The sequence below is a fragment of the Rhineura floridana genome, chromosome 3 (assembly GCF_030035675.1).
Source record: "Rhineura floridana isolate rRhiFlo1 chromosome 3, rRhiFlo1.hap2, whole genome shotgun sequence".
In the NCBI taxonomy this organism is placed as follows: Eukaryota; Metazoa; Chordata; class Lepidosauria; order Squamata; family Rhineuridae; genus Rhineura; species Rhineura floridana.
In genome coordinates, this window is record NC_084482.1 from 201,062,618 (window position 1) to 201,085,024 (window position 22,407).

A 22,407-nucleotide genomic window follows, 5' to 3' on the forward strand; every position below is an offset into this window, starting at 1 on the left:
AACAGTTCCTAATATGGAGACATGAAGGTGGTGAGAAAACACTTCAGGAATTGGGATACATATTACTTTTTAAAGAAGCGTGACACACTGGGGGGATAACATCCCCTCTGGCACTGCCAGGGCCTCTCAGGAGAAGAGAGCTCTGAGGAGTTAGGCCTTTCTCAGAGCGCCCCTTAGGAGCTGAGGCGTCTGGCCAAGGGGGGAGGAAAACAGAAGACTGAGGAGGCATGCTGAGGCCAGCCTTCAAATGTCAAGCAAAATGGGTGTGGAGGAGAAAGGAGCAGATAAGTTCTCTCCTGTCAAGGCCCAAGAAACCAGGGAAAGGAATGTGCAGAGCTGTGGAGAGGCTGGAGCCAGTCACCGGTGTAAAAGATGCACTGCCATCTGCAGGAATTTCTCCAGGGAAGAGAAGTAAAATACTGAAAGGGGGATCAGGTTAGTTTCTCATTCACACAAAAATGAGAATAGTGTCAGGACATTTTGCCTCTTAGGCTCTACAAATGCTACAAACTTGCTCATTTTTTTAAAATGAAAGGTGGGGATATGGGGATTATGGTTAATCTGGAGAGGGAGTTTACCTCGGTCCCCATGGATGCCCATGAACACTGTGAGAAGTGTCTGTGAATTACGTGTGGGAGATGTTTGTAACTACAGATGGAAATTTCTGTCAGTTTCGATTCTCTCTGTTTATTTTTCCAGTGTTAAATTCAGTCCTCCACATTTCTGCAGCAATTTGTGATATTTTTTTTAAATCCTCATGAAAATTCTCCAACATTTTAGTGCAAATTTCTCCTAAGCAACACATTTTGGTAGGCAGTTTTGACTAATGTACACATTTGTGCAAGCAGTTTCTCATATAATGCATATGTTATTTTCACTCATATATTCATTTTTATGCACATTTCTCCCTAATATATGCATTTTTGTAAACATAGTATGGCAAACTGCCTTGCAAAATTCAAATAATTGTGAATTTTGAAGGATAGCTATGTTTCAGTTCTCATATTGTATCAGAAAGTGCAAATTTGATCGATTCAGCTTAACATGCAAACAATTGAATTTATCACCCATTCCTATTTGTTGTACAGGCTGAGGCCTAATTCTGACTGAGACCATAAACCCTGTACTACCTCAGGCCATGGGATAGTAGGCTCATGTGACTGAATGCTGCCCCATACAAAAAATATTGCCACAACTAGCACATGCAGGGACAAGGATCTGGGCCTAGCTGAAGAATGAATTTTCTACATGGAGGGAGCATTCCCTCAGGTGAGTCTCCTACCACTCATCACCTATGGACCCAGGCGTTTACTATTGCTGAGACAGGGTTACCACCCCAGGGAGAACTAGGCCAAAGCCTGCAAACAAGAAGAGGAAGTTTATATCAGGACCGGAAAGGACAGTGGCCAATCTCACAGCAGAGAGGCAGAGCAAAGCCAAGACTTGGTTAATTTTCTCCCTTCTGACAAAAGATGCAGTGGTTCATAGGGTAGTTTGTCTAGCTGATTCCTGGCAGAATGGTGGTTTGAATCCACCTGTGGCAAGATGGCCGTGGAGGAGAAAGAAGCAGATAAGCTCTCTCCTGTCAAGGCCCAAGAAACTAGGGAAAGGTTTCTTCCTCACCTTAACAGCTCTCTGAGTGGAGGGAGGGTTGTATCCAACTGAGTAGATCCGATTAAATTAATGAACCTATGTTAGCATGTCCATTAACTTCAATGGGTTTACTCTGAGTAAGATTACAATTGGCTACAACCCAGAGTCTGAAAAAGAGATACACTGGCATAGTTTTTAGACTGTTGGACTAGGATCAGGGAGAACCAAGTTCAAATCGCTCCTCAGGCTTATGGAGTTTACAAATCTATCTTAAAGGGTGGTCACCATCTTTCAGCCTAGCCTACCTCACAGGGTTGTTGTGAGGATAAAATGAGAGAGGAGGAACCATGTACGCAACTTGAGGTCCTCGGAAGAAGGGTGGGATATAAATGTGATTAATATACAGTGTAAGCATTTAACAGGAATGAATAGTTTGTTAAGCTGAAGTCACAGTTTCTGTGAGAGACACGCATTTTGGGGAATTAGATCTCTCATAATGCAGCCGCCACTCTCCTAAGGAAGGAAAAAAGGTTAGTCAGGGGAAAAAACGGCTCCACCAAGAAACCACCATAGTGAAGGTGCCATCTGACCTGTAACAGCATCTGTGGAGACAGGACCAAGACGCTTGTGTCCGTAAATGCCAAAAAGGTTGAACTTATATCTGTGAGAAGGAGCCAGGTTTGGGATTGTGACATCACGGGAATCGCCACTTAGGGGCAACACTTGAGGCTTGCCCTCTCTGTCTTTGTACTGGATCAGGAAAGAGTCAAAGTTGCCTGCAGGGACGCTCCAGGACAGACTGACAGAGTTGCTGGTGGTGTTGGAGACAGAAAGATCATCTAGTATGTGCTGAGGAACACCAGTTTTTATTGGAGCTGGTTCTGAGGCTAGAGGGGAAGAGAAGGTGCAGAGTGAAGAATAAAAAGAAGCAGATTCTTGTCACAAGTTGAAAGCCTAAAATGTTGTGTTATTGTTTTAAAACATTGTCAAGACACCTTAGCTGGGAGAACCTTGATGGATAAAGTCAACCTGCTGGAGAGAATCAGAAGAGGTAAGTGGGGTTGAGCTTGGGGAAGTGGAGGGAGACTTGGACCATAATTCCTTTCATCTGAGAGATGGGACGGCACTTGTGGCCTTTTAGAGGCCCCATCTGCACTATGCATTTAAAGCAGTATCATAGCACTTTAAACAGTCATGGTTTCCCCCAAGGAATCCTGGGAGCTGTAGTTTGTGAAGGATGCTGAGAGTTGTTAGGAGACCCCCTATTCCCCTCCCAGAGCTATAATTCCCAGAGCAGCTTAACAATCAATCCATCTTCACAGGGAACTCTGGGAATTGTAGCTGTACGAGGGGAACTGAGGTCTCCTAACAACTCTCAATACCCTTTACAAACCACAGTTCCTAGGATTCGTTGAGTGAAGCCATGACAGTTTAAAGTGGTATAAAACTGCTTTAAATGTATAGGTTTTTTCTCTGAAATTTCTTTTTTTCCTGGGCCTTAACAACTCTAGATGTGACAGAAAATCTTTGTTAGTATAGATTGCTGGCCACCATAGATTAGCTGCATTTCATGGTGTTTATGCAATGACCTAAACCAGGATGAAAATGTGTGGCCATCCAGTTATTATTGGACTCCAACTCCCATCGTCCCTTACCATTGGTTATCCTGATAGGGACTGATGGGAGTTGAACATCTGGAGGGCCACAGATTCTCCAATCCTGACTTAAACTTATATGCTCTAATAGGCCTGGCTTGTGCTTTATGTGAACTGACTGTGGTTCAACCAAAATGGGAGAGGCAGGTTTGCAAAAATGTTCATCAGAATAAAAAGTTCCCTTCCCCTCTTTTCATAATTATTTTAGGGATCATTGTAAAAGGTCTAAGAAATTGTTTGACAATCCCTGATTGGTTAGTATCACCATGTGATCAAACCCCAAAACATTCTGCTTCATTTGTCCATAATGTTAGCATGTACCTAATTATAATGTATGAATACATAGTGCCCAGGATGTGACCCCAATTGGAGGAGACCACTCGAGGAGGAATGAAACAGAAAACAAATGACTGCCAAAGTAGCAACAGAGGGGAAAGTGTGGGGAAAGGCTATCTGCAAACATCTGTGAACAGCCAAAAAAAGGGAGGGTTGGGAGTGTTTTCTTTCCCCATCCCATTGCTAGTTTTTAGGTGAAAATTTAACCTGGAGACATTCAGCTCAATGTTAATAGGTTCCTGGGAACATGTCTCAGAATTCTGTGGCAATCACTGAGGGTTTCTACAACAGAGCATGTCAATATGGAAATCCTGGAGAATGTTCTCTGAAGATAGACAGTTTGAAAAGCACTGCCTTAGACCAAGATGCCTTTCTGCTTTTCAATAGAAGAAGCTCCCCCTAACACATTCCTTTCCTTTCATGCACCTGTTACAGATACAGGGGCTCTGTCACTAAAAACACCAGGAAGCCATAAGGGAGAGCCATAGTCTTCATGAAAATAGTGTTGATGTGCTCAAGGAGAAGGGCATTCAGGGACCCAACAAAAGCCTCTGCTGACCTGTGACAGCATCAACTGAGACTGGCCCAAGGCGCTTATGGCCGGAGACTCCAAAGATGTTGAATTTGTATCTCTGCAATGGTGTGAGGTTGTAGAGGTGGAGGGAGCGCATGGTGCCATCCACAGGTAAATTCTGGAGCTTCCCTGCTGCATCCTTGTACTGGATGAGGAAAGAGTCAAAGCTTCCTTCCTGGATGGTCCAGGAGAGGAGAAGAGAATCTGGGGTGACCTCAGAGACTGTGGCGTCTCCAAGGCTGGGTTCCGCCTCCTTCACGCTCGGCTGAGTTGTTTCTGTTGCAGCTATAAAAATAGAGAGGAAGATGGTGGAGGAACTTGGGATACAATTTCTAGGAAGGAATGTGACCTTGGGGTCAAGGTTATGGTGCTAATTTTTCACCAGAGGCCTCTACAAGGTGCTTGTTTAGCATCAAGAGCAGGGAAGAGAAAATTTCAACATGCAGAAATCATGCAAATCCCGCCTGGTGTATGAATCTGTTTTTACTTCAGGGCAGCCTTGCTTTCTCCCACACACTTCCCGTTGAGAGCAATGGAATGTCAAGTCCAGTCTTTCCTAGGTACGGATGGGTGAATCTGTCAATTTATGTGTCTCTCAGTTTCTCATTTTTCCAATCTGAAATTCAGTTCTCTACATTTCTGCATCAGTTTGAGATTTTTTAAAATCCATTTGACGATTCACCAGCATTTTAGTGTGAATTTCTCCTGAAATACATTTTTCTATATAATTTTGCCTAATATATGTATTTTTTCCAAATAATGTTTTCCATGATGTTTATATTTTGCCCTAATAATGCATGTTGTATATTTCCACAAATATATGTGTTTTTATGCACACTTTACCATAGTATATTCAATTTTGCACATAATAGTTGATCACAGAACTGGAGTGCAAAATTCAGAAAAGTGCAGATTTCAAAGGATGGCTGTATTTCAGCTCACATATTGTTTCAGAAAGTGTGAACTGGGCAGGTCGCCTTTAAATGCAAACTGAATCAAATTTCTTCTCCATCCCTACTCCCAGGGGGGATTTGCTGTACTGTATTCAAAGTAGCTGCTCCAGGCTATGGGCAGCTCAATTACCTGCATTTAAAAAGTTTAAAGGACAGAAACAAAGGTAATGTTACAGCCCTCAGACCACATCAGAAGTTCTTTCTTTTTTGTTACCTTTGTGTTCCTGTGGAGATTTTTTAAGGATTTTCACTTTAAAATCCACATAGAAATGGAATGACATGGGCTTAGTCCTGTCCCCATTCAGAACTCGGATGGACAAGACTTTAATGGGCCCATCTATCCCTAACAAGATTGTTCTCTATCTTGTGATCAGAATGGTATAATTGTAGCTGTAATGGCAGCTAGATCCTATTTAGAACAGAACCACTGAAATTAATAGACCTTAGTTAGCCAGAGTTATTAATCTGAATGGGTCTCCTCTACGTAGGACTAGCATTGGAGGCAACCCAATGTGCTGCATCTCATTGGCTGGATTTTAGCATTTATTTTATTATTTTGTTTTATATTGTGTTTTTGTTTGTCGCCCAGAGAAAACATGCTTTGGAGGTGACCCATAGAAATGAATGATGGTCATTTCACTCCCAGTGTAGAAAGTGCTAGGTTCCAGAGATTCCAGCAACATAGGACACCAGATTGAAGGGAAGTTAGTTCCTCACTAAAGAGGGACTCTGTTTCTGATATTCCCAATAGCAAACTTTGGATTTACTATCCACCATTCTTTAAACCTATGTTAAATCATAAGGTCTAGAAATGTGCTTCTTTTTTTCTGAAGCTGGATTCTGTGTCCAATACTTCATTATGAACTTTTCATGCATTCTGTGGACCTGTGCCATACACTGAGCCCTACTGGAAGAAGGGAATGAAGAGATAAGTCCCAGGGTATGGTCTGAGGCACATGAGGCCAGCTCCCAGCTGAAGCTAAGCAGGGTCAGGTCTGGTCAGTGCTTGGATGGGAGACCACCTGGGAACCATATGCAAGCCGCCTTGGGTTTCTATCATGGAAAGAAAGGTGGGGTATAAATGTAATAAATAAATAAATAATAAAGAGGAAAAGGAGATAAGACAGGGAATGAGCCTTCCAGAGGCTTTCAGAGAAGAGAGGTTGACCTAGAACCTAATAAATAGAAAAAGCTGAGTTAAAGAGCAGCAAGGGTGAAATCCATTGTCCCCCCCCCTCCCCAGGAGTTGCTGCTGACCTGTCGTCACAGCATTGGCAGAGATGGGTCCGAGACGCTGGTTTCCAGAAGTACCATAGAGATTGAACTTGTATTTGTGAGCGGGGACAAGGTTGGGGACAATGACCTCACGGGAGTCTCCTCCGACAGGAAGCGCCTGGGGCCTTCCCTCTGCGTCCTTGTACTGGACAGAGAAAGAATCAAAGCTTCCCACGGGGACACTCCATGAGAGACGGGCAGTGTTACTGGTGACCTCGGGGACCGAGAGCTCCCCCAGGCGGGGTTCCGTTCCAGTAGGGACCTCCTGGTCCACCTCTCCTCCCGCTCCTGGCTTCTCGTGATCTGTGGCTAGTGATAAAATGAAAATGGTGAGTGAGAGAATGGTGCCGGGATATTATTGCAATATTGAGCATAAGATTGAGGGAGGAATCACATGCTAGCAGAGAAATTTGGGACACCAGGGCATGCAGTTTGAAATTTCTCATGTTAACATGCAAACTGCCACGGAACAGCTAGAGCAAGATGTGGAGTGTCTGTATGCTGCTTCCCCTTGCAGTGATCTATCAGTGCCATACGCTGGACCATGAAGTTCTCAGATCTGCGTAGGGATGGAAAGATCTGTCAATTTCAGTTCTCTCAGTTTCCCATTGTTCCAATCTTAAATTTAGTTCTCCACATTTCTGCAGCAATTCCCTTTTTTAAAAAAAGACATCCTCATTAGGCTCTGGAGCAAGTTCAGAGAACCTTTGTACTTCCAGATGTTGCTGAACTACAATTCCCAACTGCTCCAGCAAGCATGGCCAATGGGCAGGGAGGATGGGAACTGTAGGTCAGCAGCATCTGGAGAACCAAAGGTTCCTCACACCTGCTCACTCAGACCAAACATGGGCTCCCCCTCACCTGGAAGTTCTATGATGGTCAGGTTGGAACTTGCCCCTGAAGGAGCAGGTTCATAGCTTGGGGGTTCTCCTAGAACCATCTCTGTCAATTGAGGTTCAGGTAGCCTCGGTGGGACGGAGTGCCTTCTACCAACTTTGGTTGGCGGCCCAGCTACGCCCCTATCTGGACAGGGATAATCCGGCTTCGGTTGTCCATGCTCTGGTAACCCCCAAGCTAGATTACTGCAATGTGCTCTATGTGGGGCTGCCTTTGAAGACAGTTCAGAAACTGTAGCTTGTGCAAAATGCAGCGGCCAGATTGGTATCAGGGGCCAGACGGTTCGAACTAATAAAACCGATTCTGGCCCGCTTGCATTGGCTGCCTGTATGTTTCTGAGCTCGATTCAAGGTGCTGGTTTTAACCTATAAAGCCTTACACAGCTTAGGACCACAATACCTGATGGAACGCCTCTCCCGACACGAACCCACCGGTACACTACACTCAACATCCAAGGCCCTCCTCCGAGTGCCTCCTCCGAGGGAAGCTGGGAGGCTGGCAACAAGGGAGAGGGCCTTCTCAGTGGTGGCCCCCAAATTATGGAATGATCTCCCTGATGACGTGCACCTGGCACCAACACTGTTAACTTTTCAGTGCCAGGTCAAAACTTTCCTCTTCTCCCAGGCATTTTAGCATGTGTTTTTAAATTTGTATATTTGTTTTTAATGTTTTTAATTGTTGTAAACTGCCCAGAGAGCTTCGGCTATGGGGCGGTATACAAGTGCAATAAATAAATAAACAATCAAACAAATAACAGTAGGACTTCTGCATAGGTGGAGCCAGAGATAGAGTAGCTGAGAAGTATCTCCCCCCCCCAAGTAGCTAACTTCTACCTGCCTCCCCCCCCATTGCTGGACCCCTGTGGCTACTGGAAGGAAAGGCATTTTTCTCATGCTTCCTCCTCTCATTTTTCTGTGCTGACTTCTCTGCCACCTCCCTCGCCTCTCACCCTCTAGCTCTCGGTAAAGAACTGTGACCTGCCTGCTGGGAAACTAGCATAACTGTTCCGCCCCTCCTAGTGAACTATTTTTGACTAAGGCCCAGTGCTGATATGGGCCAAATATATTTATACAATACTGCCACTTTCAGCATGACAATCCGGTTTTCAGGCATATCTTCCATACCTTCCACCTACATAGTGCATCTGCTCCAGGTATTTCCCCTAAGAAGCACCCAGCTGGTGAGGTCTGCACCATTATACAAATGGGGCTTGTCAGTGGGGGCTGATGGCCCCATGTCAATGGGGCAGTGGAATCCGCTCCAGATTTGCTCAGCACTTTGGACAGCTCCTTTAGCTCAGACTAACACCCAGTGCAGATTCCACTGCACCGCTGACATGGAGCCACCAGCCCCACTGGTGCTTGTTCAGAACAGGGCTTCCGGGTTTTGCGGAAGGGAAGTTAGTTCCACACTGAAGAAGTCACTAATGTTTTTTGCTGATTTTTCAACCACTGCTTTTAAAATCAATCTTCAGACCCAGAAGGACTAGATATGTGCTTTTCCTTTCCATGTCAATGAATGAAATCCAAGGAAGCTGAATTCTGTGCTCATTATGCACTTTCTGTCGGCATTTCAGTGGATCCATGTCATGCACTCAGCCCTGCCTATCAAGCAGCGGTGGCTGGTTTCTGATGGGACTGGAAGGGTGCAACACAGGAGGCCAACAGTAGATGGAGCCAGAGACATGACAGGCAGAGCCCGCTAATTCTAATTTTGTCCTCATCTTCCTCCTTGCAACACAGAGACTGAGAAGGAGGGAGCTGGCAGTCAGCATCCCCTGCTGGACTGGTTCTAAGTAAGAAGACAGACAAATGGGGGCTAGCTGAGGCCAGACTGAGGCTGGTGGGGAACCACCCCATTTGCCCTAAAGGACCTGCCTCCACTGCTGTAAGGGGAAGGGAATGAGCAGATGAGGAGGAAAGAAAGGAAGACATACGGCGACTCCCAAAAGGTTTTACTGAACAGAGGCTGACCTAATAAAACCTAACAATGTGGAAAAGCTGAATGAAAAGGGTGAAAGCAAAAGTATCCCCCTCCCCCAATTTCCCCAGGAGTTGCTGCTGACCTGTCGTCACAGCATTGGCAGAGATGGGTCCGAGACGCTGGTTTCCAGAAGTACCATAGAGATTGAACTTGTATTTGTGAGCGGGGACAAGGTTGGGGACAATGACCTCACGGGAGTCTCCTCCGACAGGAAGCGCCTGGGGCCTTCCCTCTGCGTCCTTGTACTGGACAGAGAAAGAATCAAAGCTTCCCACGGGGACACTCCATGAGAGACGGGCAGTGTTACTGGTGACCTCGGGGACCGAGAGCTCCCCCAGGCGGGGTTCCGTTCCAGTAGGGACCTCCTGGTCCACCTCTCCTCCCGCTCCTGGCTTCTCGTGATCTGTGGCTAGTGATAAAATGAAAATGGTGAGTGAGAGAATGGTGCCGGGATATTATTGCAATATTGAGCATAAGATTGAGGGAGGAATCACATGCTAGCAGAGACATTTGGGACACCAGGGCATGCAGTTTGAAATTTCTCATGTTAACATGCAAACTGCCACGGAACAGCTAGAGCAAGATGTGGAGTGTCTGTATGCTGCTTCCCCTTGCAGTGATCTACCAGTGCCATACGCTGGACCATGAAGTTCTCAGATCTGCGTAGGGATGGAAAGATCTGTCAATTTCAGTTCTCCCAGTTTCTCATTGTTCCAATCTTAAATTTAGTTCTCCACATTTCTGCAGCAATTCCCTTTTTTAAAAAAAGACATCCTCATTAGGCTCTGGAGCAAGGTCAGAGAACCTTTGTACTTCCAGATGTTGCTGAACTACAATTCCCAACTGCTCCAGCAATCATGGCCAATGGGCAGGGAGGATGGGAACTGTAGGTCAGCAGCATCTGGAGAACCAAAGGTTCCTCACACCTGCTCACTCAGACCAAACATGGGCTCCCCCTCACCTGGAAGTTCTATGATGGTCAGGTTGGAACTTGCCCCTGAAGGAGCAGGTTCATAGCTTGGGGGTTCTCCTAGAACCATCTCTGTCAATTGAGGTTCAGGTAGCCTCGGTGGGACGGAGTGCCTTCTACCAACTTTGGTTGGCGGCCCAGCTACGCCCCTATCTGGACAGGGATAATCCGGCTTCGGTTGTCCATGCTCTGGTAACCCCCAAGCTAGATTACTGCAATGTGCTCTATGTGGGGCTGCCTTTGAAGACAGTTCAGAAACTGTAGCTTGTGCAAAATGCAGCGGCCAGATTGGTATCAGGGGCCAGACGGTTCGAACTAATAAAACCGATTCTGGCCCGCTTGCATTGGCTGCCTGTATGTTTCTGAGCTCGATTCAAGGTGCTGGTTTTAACCTATAAAGCCTTACACAGCTTAGGACCACAATACCTGATGGAACGCCTCTCCCGACACGAACCCACCGGTACACTACACTCAACATCCAAGGCCCTCCTCCGAGTGCCTCCTCCGAGGGAAGCTGGGAGGCTGGCAACAAGGGAGAGGGCCTTCTCAGTGGTGGCCCCCAAATTATGGAATGATCTCCCTGATGACGTGCACCTGGCACCAACACTGTTAACTTTTCAGTGCCAGGTCAAAACTTTCCTCTTCTCCCAGGCATTTTAGCATGTGTTTTTAAATTTGTATATTTGTTTTTAATGTTTTTAATTGTTGTAAACTGCCCAGAGAGCTTCGGCTATGGGGCGGTATACAAGTGCAATAAATAAATAAACAAACAAACAAATAACAGTAGGACTTCTGCATAGGTGGAGCCAGAGATAGAGTAGCTGAGAAGTATCTCCCCCCCCCCCAAGTAGGAACTTCTACCTGACTCCCCCCCCATTGCTGGACCCCTGTGGCTACTGGAAGGAAAGGCATTTTTCTCATGCTTCCTCCTCTCATTTTTCTGTGCTGACTTCTCTGCCACCTCCCTCGCCTCTCACCCTCTAGCTCTCGGTAAAGAACTGTGACCTGCCTGCTGGGAAACTAGCATAACTGTTCCGCCCCTCCTAGTGAACTATTTTTGACTAAGGCCCAGTGCTGATATGGGCCAAATATATTTATACAATACTGCCACTTTCAGCATGACAATCCGGTTTTCAGGCATATCTTCCATACCTTCCACCTACATAGTGCATCTGCTCCAGGTATTTCCCCTAAGAAGCACCCAGCTGGTGAGGTCTGCACCATTATACAAATGGGGCTTGTCAGTGGGGGCTGATGGCCCCATGTCAATGGGGCAGTGGAATCCGCTCCAGATTTGCTCAGCACTTTGGACAGCTCCTTTAGCTCAGACTAACACCCAGTGCAGATTCCACTGCACCGCTGACATGGAGCCACCAGCCCCACTGGTGCTTGTTCAGAACAGGGCTTCCGGGTTTTGCGGAAGGGAAGTTAGTTCCACACTGAAGAAGTCACTAATGTTTTTTGCTGATTTTTCAACCACTGCTTTTAAAATCAATCTTCAGACCCAGAAGGACTAGATATGTGCTTTTCCTTTCCATGTCAATGAATGAAATCCAAGGAAGCTGAATTCTGTGCTCATTATGCACTTTCTGTCGGCATTTCAGTGGATCCATGTCATGCACTCAGCCCTGCCTATCAAGCAGCGGTGGCTGGTTTCTGATGGGACTGGAAGGGTGCAACACAGGAGGCCAACAGTAGATGGAGCCAGAGACATGACAGGCAGAGCCCGCTAATTCTAATTTTGTCCTCATCTTCCTCCTTGCAACACAGAGACTGAGAAGGAGGGAGCTGGCAGTCAGCATCCCCTGCTGGACTGGTTCTAAGTAAGAAGACAGACAAATGGGGGCTAGCTGAGGCCAGACTGAGGCTGGTGGGGAACCACCCCATTTGCCCTAAAGGACCTGCCTCCACTGCTGTAAGGGGAAGGGAATGAGCAGATGAGGAGGAAAGAAAGGAAGACATACGGCGACTCCCAAAAGGTTTTACTGAACAGAGGCTGACCTAATAAAACCTAACAATGTGGAAAAGCTGAATGAAAAGGGTGAAAGCAAAAGTATCCCCCTCCCCCAATTTCCCCAGGAGTTGCTGCTGACCTGTCGTCACAGCATTGGCAGAGATGGGTCCGAGACGCTGGTTTCCAGAAGTACCATAGAGATTGAACTTGTATTTGTGAGCGGGGACAAGGTTGGGGACAATGACCTCGCGGGAGTCTCCTCCGACAGGAAGCGCCTGGGGCCTTCCCTCTGCGTCCTTGTACTGGACAGAGAAAGAATCAAAGCTTCCCACGGGGACACTCCATGAGAGACGGGCAGTGTTACTGGTGACCTCGGGGACCGAGAGCTCCCCCAGGCGGGGTTCCGTTCCAGTAGGGACCTCCTGGTCCACCTCTCCTCCCGCTCCTGGCTTCTCGTGATCTGTGGCTAGTGATAAAATGAAAATGGTGAGTGAGAGAATGGTGCCGGGATATTATTGCAATATTGAGCATAAGATTGAGGGAGGAATCACATGCTAGCAGAGACATTTGGGACACCAGGGCATGCAGTTTGAAATTTCTCATGTTAACATGCAAACTGCCACGGAACAGCTAGAGCAAGATGTGGAGTGTCTGTATGCTGCTTCCCCTTGCAGTGATCTACCAGTGCCATACGCTGGACCATGAAGTTCTCAGATCTGCGTAGGGATGGAAAGATCTGTCAATTTCAGTTCTCTCAGTTTCTCATTGTTCCAATCTTAAATTTAGTTCTCCACATTTCTGCAGCAATTCCCTTTTTTAAAAAAAGACATCCTCATTAGGCTCTGGAGCAAGGTCAGAGAACCTTTGTACTTCCAGATGTTGCTGAACTACAATTCCCAACTGCTCCAGCAAGCATGGCCAATGGGCAGGGAAGATGGGAACTGTAGGTCAGCAGCATCTGGAGAACCAAAGGTTCCTCACACCTGCTCACTCAGACCAAACATGGGCTCCCCCTCACCTGGAAGTTCTATGATGGTCAGGTTGGAACTTGCCCCTGAAGGAGCAGGTTCATAGCTTGGGGGTTCTCCTAGAACCATCTCTGTCAATTGAGGTTCAGGTAGCCTCGGTGGGACGGAGTGCCTTCTACCAACTTTGGTTGGCGGCCCAGCTACGCCCCTATCTGGACAGGGATAATCCGGCTTCGGTTGTCCATGCTCTGGAAACCCCCAAGCTAGATTACTGCAATGTGCTCTATGTGGGGCTGCCTTTGAAGACAGTTCAGAAACTGTAGCTTGTGCAAAATGCAGCGGCCAGATTGGTATCAGGGGCCAGACGGTTCGAACTAATAAAACCGATTCTGGCCCGCTTGCATTGGCTGCCTGTATGTTTCTGAGCTCGATTCAAGGTGCTGGTTTTAACCTATAAAGCCTTACACAGCTTAGGACCACAATACCTGATGGAACGCCTCTCCCGACACGAACCCACCGGTACACTACACTCAACATCCAAGGCCCTCCTCCGAGTGCCTCCTCCGAGGGAAGCTGGGAGGCTGGCAACAAGGGAGAGGGCCTTCTCAGTGGTGGCCCCCAAATTATGGAATGATCTCCCTGATGACGTGCACCTGGCACCAACACTGTTAACTTTTCAGTGCCAGGTCAAAACTTTCCTCTTCTCCCAGGCATTTTAGCATGTGTTTTTAAATTTGTATATTTGTTTTTAATGTTTTTAATTGTTGTAAACTGCCCAGAGAGCTTCGGCTATGGGGCGGTATACAAGTGCAATAAATAAATAAACAAACAAACAAATAACAGTAGGACTTCTGCATAGGTGGAGCCAGAGATAGAGTAGCTGAGAAGTATCTCCCCCCCCCAAGTAGCTAACTTCTACCTGCCTCCCCCCCCATTGCTGGACCCCTGTGGCTACTGGAAGGAAAGGCATTTTTCTCATGCTTCCTCCTCTCATTTTTCTGTGCTGACTTCTCTGCCACCTCCCTCGCCTCTCACCCTCTAGCTCTCGGTAAAGAACTGTGACCTGCCTGCTGGGAAACTAGCATAACTGTTCCGCCCCTCCTAGTGAACTATTTTTGACTAAGGCCCAGTGCTGATATGGGCCAAATATATTTATACAATACTGCCACTTTCAGCATGACAATCCGGTTTTCAGGCATATCTTCCATACCTTCCACCTACATAGTGCATCTGCTCCAGGTATTTCCCCTAAGAAGCACCCAGCTGGTGAGGTCTGCACCATTATACAAATGGGGCTTGTCAGTGGGGGCTGATGGCCCCATGTCAATGGGGCAGTGGAATCCGCTCCAGATTTGCTCAGCACTTTGGACAGCTCCTTTAGCTCAGACTAACACCCAGTGCAGATTCCACTGCACCGCTGACATGGAGCCACCAGCCCCACTGGTGCTTGTTCAGAACAGGGCTTCCGGGTTTTGCGGAAGGGAAGTTAGTTCCACACTGAAGAAGTCACTAATGTTTTTTGCTGATTTTTCAACCACTGCTTTTAAAATCAATCTTCAGACCCAGAAGGACTAGATATGTGCTTTTCCTTTCCATGTCAATGAATGAAATCCAAGGAAGCTGAATTCTGTGCTCATTATGCACTTTCTGTCGGCATTTCAGTGGATCCATGTCATGCACTCAGCCCTGCCTATCAAGCAGCGGTGGCTGGTTTCTGATGGGACTGGAAGGGTGCAACACAGGAGGCCAACAGTAGATGGAGCCAGAGACATGACAGGCAGAGCCCGCTAATTCTAATTTTGTCCTCATCTTCCTCCTTGCAACACAGAGACTGAGAAGGAGGGAGCTGGCAGTCAGCATCCCCTGCTGGACTGGTTCTAAGTAAGAAGACAGACAAATGGGGGCTAGCTGAGGCCAGACTGAGGCTGGTGGGGAACCACCCCATTTGCCCTAAAGGACCTGCCTCCACTGCTGTAAGGGGAAGGGAATGAGCAGATGAGGAGGAAAGAAAGGAAGACATACGGCGACTCCCAAAAGGTTTTACTGAACAGAGGCTGACCTAATAAAACCTAACAATGTGGAAAAGCTGAATGAAAAGGGTGAAAGCAAAAGTATCCCCCTCCCCCAATTTCCCCAGGAGTTGCTGCTGACCTGTCGTCACAGCATTGGCAGAGATGGGTCCGAGACGCTGGTTTCCAGAAGTACCATAGAGATTGAACTTGTATTTGTGAGCGGGGACAAGGTTGGGGACAATGACCTCACGGGAGTCTCCTCCGACAGGAAGCGCCTGGGGCCTTCCCTCTGCGTCCTTGTACTGGACAGAGAAAGAATCAAAGCTTCCCACGGGGACACTCCATGAGAGACGGGCAGTGTTACTGGTGACCTCGGGGACCGAGAGCTCCCCCAGGCGGGGTTCCGTTCCAGTAGGGACCTCCTGGTCCACCTCTCCTCCTGCTCCTGGCTTCTCGTGACCTGTGGCTAGTGATAAAATGAAAATGGTGAGTGAGAGAATGGTGCCGGGATATTATTGCAATATTGAGCATAAGATTGAGGGAGGAATCACATGCTAGCAGAGAAATTTGGGACACCAGGGCATGCAGTTTGAAATTTCTCATGTTAACATGCAAACTGCCACGGAACAGCTAGAGCAAGATGTGGAGTGTCTGTATGCTGCTTCCCCTTGCAGTGATCTATCAGTGCCATACGCTGGACCATGAAGTTCTCAGATCTGCGTAGGGATGGAAAGATCTGTCAATTTCAGTTCTCTCAGTTTCTCATTGTTCCAATCTTAAATTTAGTTCTCCACATTTCTGCAGCAATTCCCTTTTTTAAAAAAAGACATCCTCATTAGGCTCTGGAGCAAGGTCAGAGAACCTTTGTACTTCCAGATGTTGCTGAACTACAATTCCCAACTGCTCCAGCAAGCATGGCCAATGGGCAGGGAGGATGGGAACTGTAGGTCAGCAGCATCTGGAGAACCAAAGGTTCCTCACACCTGCTCACTCAGACCAAACATGGGCTCCCCCTCACCTGGAAGTTCTATGATGGTCAGGTTGGAACTTGCCCCTGAAGGAGCAGGTTCATAGCTTAGGGGTTCTCCTAGAACCATCTCTGTCAATTGAGGTTCAGGTAGCCTCGGTGGGACGGAGTGCCTTCTACCAACTTTGGTTGGCGGCCCAGCTACGCCCCTATCTGGACAGGGATAATCCGGCTTCGGTTGTCCATGCTCTGGTAACCCCCAAGCTAGATTACTGCAATGTGCTCTATGTGGGGCTGCCTTTGAAGACAGTTCAGAAACTGTAGCTTGTGCAAAATGCAGCGGCCAGATTGGTATCAGGGGCCAGACGGTTCGAACTAATAAAACCGATTCTGGCCCGCTTGCATTGGCTGCCTGTATGTTTCTGAGCTCGATTCAAGGTGCTGGTTTTAACCTATAAAGCCTTACACAGCTTAGGACCACAATACCTGATGGAACGCCTCTCCCGACACGAACCCACCGGTACACTACACTCAACATCCAAGGCCCTCCTCCGAGTGCCTCCTCCGAGGGAAGCTGGGAGGCTGGCAACAAGGGAGAGGGCCTTCTCAGTGGTGGCCCCCAAATTATGGAATGATCTCCCTGATGACGTGCACCTGGCACCAACACTGTTAACTTTTCAGTGCCAGGTCAAAACTTTCCTCTTCTCCCAGGCATTTTAGCATGTGTTTTTAAATTTGTATATTTGTTTTTAATGTTTTTAATTGTTGTAAACTGCCCAGAGAGCTTCGGCTATGGGGCGGTATACAAGTGCAATAAATAAATAAACAATCAAACAAATAACAGTAGGACTTCTGCATAGGTGGAGCCAGAGATAGAGTAGCTGAGAAGTATCTCCCCCCCCCAAGTAGCTAACTTCTACCTGCCTCCCCCCCCATTGCTGGACCCCTGTGGCTACTGGAAGGAAAGGCATTTTTCTCATGCTTCCTCCTCTCATTTTTCTGTGCTGACTTCTCTGCCACCTCCCTCGCCTCTCACCCTCTAGCTCTCGGTAAAGAACTGTGACCTGCCTGCTGGGAAACTAGCATAACTGTTCCGCCCCTCCTAGTGAACTATTTTTGACTAAGGCCCAGTGCTGATATGGGCCAAATATATTTATACAATACTGCCACTTTCAGCATGACAATCCGGTTTTCAGGCATATCTTCCATACCTTCCACCTACATAGTGCATCTGCTCCAGGTATTTCCCCTAAGAAGCACCCAGCTGGTGAGGTCTGCACCATTATACAAATGGGGCTTGTCAGTGGGGGCTGATGGCCCCATGTCAATGGGGCAGTGGAATCCGCTCCAGATTTGCTCAGCACTTTGGACAGCTCCTTTAGCTCAGACTAACACCCAGTGCAGATTCCACTGCACCGCTGACATGGAGCCACCAGCCCCACTGGTGCTTGTTCAGAACAGGGCTTCCGGGTTTTGCGGAAGGGAAGTTAGTTCCACACTGAAGAAGTCACTAATGTTTTTTGCTGATTTTTCAACCACTGCTTTTAAAATCAATCTTCAGACCCAGAAGGACTAGATATGTGCTTTTCCTTTCCATGTCAATGAATGAAATCCAAGGAAGCTGAATTCTGTGCTCATTATGCACTTTCTGTCGGCATTTCAGTGGATCCATGTCATGCACTCAGCCCTGCCTATCAAGCAGCGGTGGCTGGTTTCTGATGGGACTGGAAGGGTGCAACACAGGAGGCCAACAGTAGATGGAGCCAGAGACATGACAGGCAGAGCCCGCTAATTCTAATTTTGTCCTCATCTTCCTCCTTGCAACACAGAGACTGAGAAGGAGGGAGCTGGCAGTCAGCATCCCCTGCTGGACTGGTTCTAAGTAAGAAGACAGACAAATGGGGGCTAGCTGAGGCCAGACTGAGGCTGGTGGGGAACCACCCCATTTGCCCTAAAGGACCTGCCTCCACTGCTGTAAGGGGAAGGGAATGAGCAGATGAGGAGGAAAGAAAGGAAGACATACGGCGACTCCCAAAAGGTTTTACTGAACAGAGGCTGACCTAATAAAACCTAACAATGTGGAAAAGCTGAATGAAAAGGGTGAAAGCAAAAGTATCCCCCTCCCCCAATTTCTCCAGGAGTTGCTGCTGACCTGTCGTCACAGCATTGGCAGAGATGGGTCCGAGACGCTGGTTTCCAGAAGTACCATAGAGATTGAACTTGTATTTGTGAGCGGGGACCAGGTTGGGGACAATGACCTCGCGGGAGTCTCCTCCGACAGGAAGCGCCTGGGGCCTTCCCTCTGCGTCCTTGTACTGGACAGAGAAAGAATCAAAGCTTCCCACGGGGACACTCCATGAGAGACGGGCAGTGTTACTGGTGACCTCGGGGACCGAGAGCTCCCCCAGGCGGGGTTCCGTTCCAGTAGGGACCTCCTGGTCCACCTCTCCTCCCGCTCCTGGGCTCTCTGTCTCATCATCTGTTATTGGTAGAATGAAAACAAAAATGACAAGTGAGGGAATAATGCTGGGATAATATTGCAATAGCCTTTGGCCTTCTTGTCTTCTACTAGAAGAGGAGCAGGTACATTATATAAATCCAATAAATGAAATAAAATAAATACTATATGAACAAAGGATAGTGAGTGAAAAAAGCTTGTTATATTACAAAATTATTAATTGTCAAGCATATAATCTGTTATAATTGTCACAAGTTGTACTAAAAAAATGAAGTGTTTTCATTATGTACTGGCAGGGCCGGCACCAGACATGACTGGGCCCGCAGCACCCGCCTGCATGGCCCGCGTCTCTCTCCCGTTGCTGTGGATGCTGTGTGCACTGCATGCACATGCCTGCCATCAGCCAAGTTGGCGAATGGACATCAGCCCCTTAGATGGCAGGCATGTGCATTCAGCATGCATAGCACTCACAGCAACGGGAGAGGTAGGTGGGGTCTGTGCTTGGGTTTATTGAAGCCCACATGGTCTGTATGTGGGGTGGCTGGGAGTTCCCTTTCTGTGATCGGTGGCAGGGTCAGGAGTTGATGCTGCCGCAGATCGCACAATAGGAGCACTGCCCTCCTGCCCTAGGGAAGGACCCTTCAGGGGCCCCTCTGGGCTGCAGGGGCCCTCTGCCAGGGCCCAACCTGGCCACACTCTGGTGCTGGCCTTTGTACTGGTGTAACAAGGTGCAAGAAAATCTAAATCCATACACAGTATTAGGAATACTGTGAAATATTTGTTGAAGTAATCTGTATATTTTATCTGGCAGGGTATACAGATATGTTTTATTAATTATTTTATTCATTTACTTAATGCACTTAATGCTGTATATATTTATATTCAAATAAAGTGTCAGATCTAAATTTTTGTAAAAAATGGACTAGGAATGAATCTCTCAATGTTGGTTTCTCTCAAATTATTGTTTTTCCAATCCTGAATTCAGTTCTTCACATTTCTGCAGCAGTTTGCACTTAAAACAGACAAACAAATCTTTGTGACAATTCATCAAAGTTATAGTGCACATTTATCCTAATATAATCATTTTCATATTCACGCTTGTCTAATATTTGCTGCCCTGGGCTCCTTTTGGGAGGAAGGGTGGGATATAACATTTAATAAACAAAGAAATAGAATGCATTTTTGTATATTATTTTCAAGGATAAATGCATTTTAATGCAGACTTCCCTCTAATATATGCATTTTTGTACACATTTTTTGCTTGGAGGGTTGAATTGCAAAATGCAGAGAAGTCTGAACTTCAAAAGATAACTGTGTTTCGGTTCACGTATTGTTTTGAGAAGTACAGATTAGGTAGGACTGAATTTCCCCCCAGCCCTCCTAATGACACTATAGGTTGAATCCAGTGTTAGCTCTACTCAGAGTAAACCCATTTAAATTAATGGAGATGAGTAACTTAGGTCTATTAATCTCAATGGGCACACTCTGAGTAGAACTTAGTTGGCTATAACCCAGTAAGTTCCCAGTAGTCCCTCATTTGAAGGGGGCTAAAAGTATGACAACACTCTTATCACTCAGAGAAATCTATCCATCTATTTACCTATCTACCTATCTATCTTTAGACAGATCTGCTAACTAAATAACCCTCCATTCATATCTCAACCCTCCAAGAAAGCTGATGCCACAACAAAACTTGGTACCAGTTTACCTTACCGCATTTGTGCCCATTTGGCCACTTCAATCTGTGGAATATAATGTCCATTCCACATTTGTGGGGCATTTATTTATTTATTTATTAGATTTCTATCCCACCCTTCCTCCCAGCAGGAGCCCAAGGTGGCAGTTGATCTTTTATTGATCTTTTAGTATGGCAGCAACAATTCTCTGGAACCCCCTGCACATTGATGTTAGGCAGGCACTTTCATTGTACTTTGATGCCTGCTAAAAATGTCTTTGTTTCATCAAAACTACCCAGAACATGTCACTTTTTTATGTACATTTGTTTTTAAAATCTTGGTTTTAAAAAAATCTTTTTAAAAGGCTGCTTTTATCTGTATTTTGCTAAGTTTATTTAAAAGTCTCTTTCTATTGCTGTTAATGAATATTTGTTATCATTTTATGTAAAGTGTGTAAAGAAATTTTAAATTATTGTTATTAACTGGAATATGAAACAGTCTTTGTGCTGTTGCAAGGCTCTTGGTTGTTGTTCCCTATACCTTGTATGTCTCCACCCTGCTGGGCCTGATGCAAGGAAAGATGGACCTTTTTGCTGGCCCCTTTCCTTCAAATTAGAGCTGAAACCAAAGCAGTAAGGAAGGAGCAAGTGGAGGGAGAAAAGAGAGAAGTGGAGAGGACAGCTGCCTGTAGCCTTGAAAAGAAGGTGAAATTACAGAGAGAATGGCCCCAGTTTTTAGATCCTCTGCTGACCTGTGACAACAATGACTGAGCTTGGGCCAACATGTCTGCGTCCAGACACACCGTAGAGATTGAATTTGTATCTGTTGGAAGGCACCAAGTAGTCAATCAACACCGAGTTGGTCTCCTTGTCTATAGGCAGTGCCTGCAGTTTGTTATCAGCATCATTGTATTGGATCAGGAAGGAGTCAAAGGTCCCGGTGGGGATGTCCCAAGAGAGACGGACAGAATTGCTGGTCACATCAGAGGCAGAGAGTTCTCCCAGGTCAGGCTGTGGGGGTGGTGTTCCTGTTTCCTTCTCCTCCACTTCCTGTTCTGTCAATGGAGCTGTTAAAAAATAATGAGGAGAAAAGTCAAGAGTTTATGATGGTGGAGCACAACATCTGCCATCAATGAACTTCCAGCTGTGGGATGTGTATGTAAAGTAAAATGTACTTTAGGAAGGGGAAAAATACTCAGGCAGACGTGGTTTTGTTGATTTTGCTTGCAGGAGACTTAGGATAGCTATACCTCCACCAAACCCACTGGATTAGGGCTGATGCAGTCCTAATTCAAAGTAGCAGTGTGGATGAGAGGAAGGATCAAAAACAAAGTCAGACTTGGGCAAGGTACATGACTGGTTAAAGAGACAATGTCTTCTTTCCAAAAAGGCTGGCGGAAATTAATTGGTAGATGAGAAGCCTGCAGCAAGCTGGACTGAAAATAGCAACACAGGGTAGAGGTTGAGGTGAAATAAATTAATTTCAGGGGAAATTCCCTAGGAATGTAACACAAGGAGCACAGATCCCATAATAAACCCCTGTCTGGATGCACCCAAAATGTTGCAGTGTGTCTTCCCTACCTCCTAGCAAAGGTGCTCCTGTTCAGGTTCCAGCTAGCCAGCCATAACCTCTTTCAGCAGGCTACTCTATTCCCCTTTCCTCATTTTTTCTTTTCCACATTCCATGGCTACTGGGGATGCTCAGTTATCATTAAGATTTGGGGTGGGAAGTGCACCTTTTATTTTTTAAAATATCTTTTTATACTTCTAGAGAACTTGGGATTTCCTCCAGCATGCCACGTGAGGTTCTTGTTATTTCAGGTTGGCTGATGAAGGCCTTTCTATTCTAGCAGGCTTTTGGTAGTGTTTTGCTATGAAGATTGTTTTTAATCTGTTCTGTCTCCCTCTATTGTATTTCACTGATGGTGTAGCTTTATTGAAAGACTAGGCAGGGTAAACATTTGCTTATAAATGAATCAACAAACACATCAGTTAACCACTGGAGCCAATTCCTCATGCCGTGGAGATCTTTTTATTATTTATATATTTATTAAATTTATATCCCTTCCTTCCTCAAAAGGAGCCCAGATCTTCTCCATTATCTCACTGATCCCAAATTGCTACATGCAGCTTCTTG

At 46.4% G+C, this 22,407-nt stretch overlaps 1 protein-coding gene across 20 annotated transcripts in view; it reads right to left on the minus strand.

The window, feature by feature from the left end:
- The window catches only part of TNXB (tenascin XB), a 158,405-nt gene that overhangs the window by 40,968 nt on the left and 95,030 nt on the right, over positions 1 to 22,407 (minus strand). For 19 of the 20 annotated variants that reach the window (XM_061619534.1, XM_061619532.1, XM_061619533.1 and 16 more), the window contains 8 exons: positions 21,023 to 21,337; positions 18,290 to 18,616; positions 15,310 to 15,636; positions 12,330 to 12,656; positions 9,349 to 9,675; positions 6,369 to 6,695; positions 4,144 to 4,443; positions 2,184 to 2,480 (listed from right to left, as the gene is read on the minus strand). In XM_061619534.1, coding sequence (XP_061475518.1) covers positions 2,184 to 2,480; positions 4,144 to 4,443; positions 6,369 to 6,695; positions 9,349 to 9,675; positions 12,330 to 12,656; positions 15,310 to 15,636; positions 18,290 to 18,616; positions 21,023 to 21,337 — 2,547 coding nt within the window. The remainder of the gene's footprint in view (positions 1 to 2,183; positions 2,481 to 4,143; positions 4,444 to 6,368; positions 6,696 to 9,348; positions 9,676 to 12,329; positions 12,657 to 15,309; positions 15,637 to 18,289; positions 18,617 to 21,022; positions 21,338 to 22,407) is intronic. The other variant, XM_061619537.1, reaches the window with a different exon arrangement.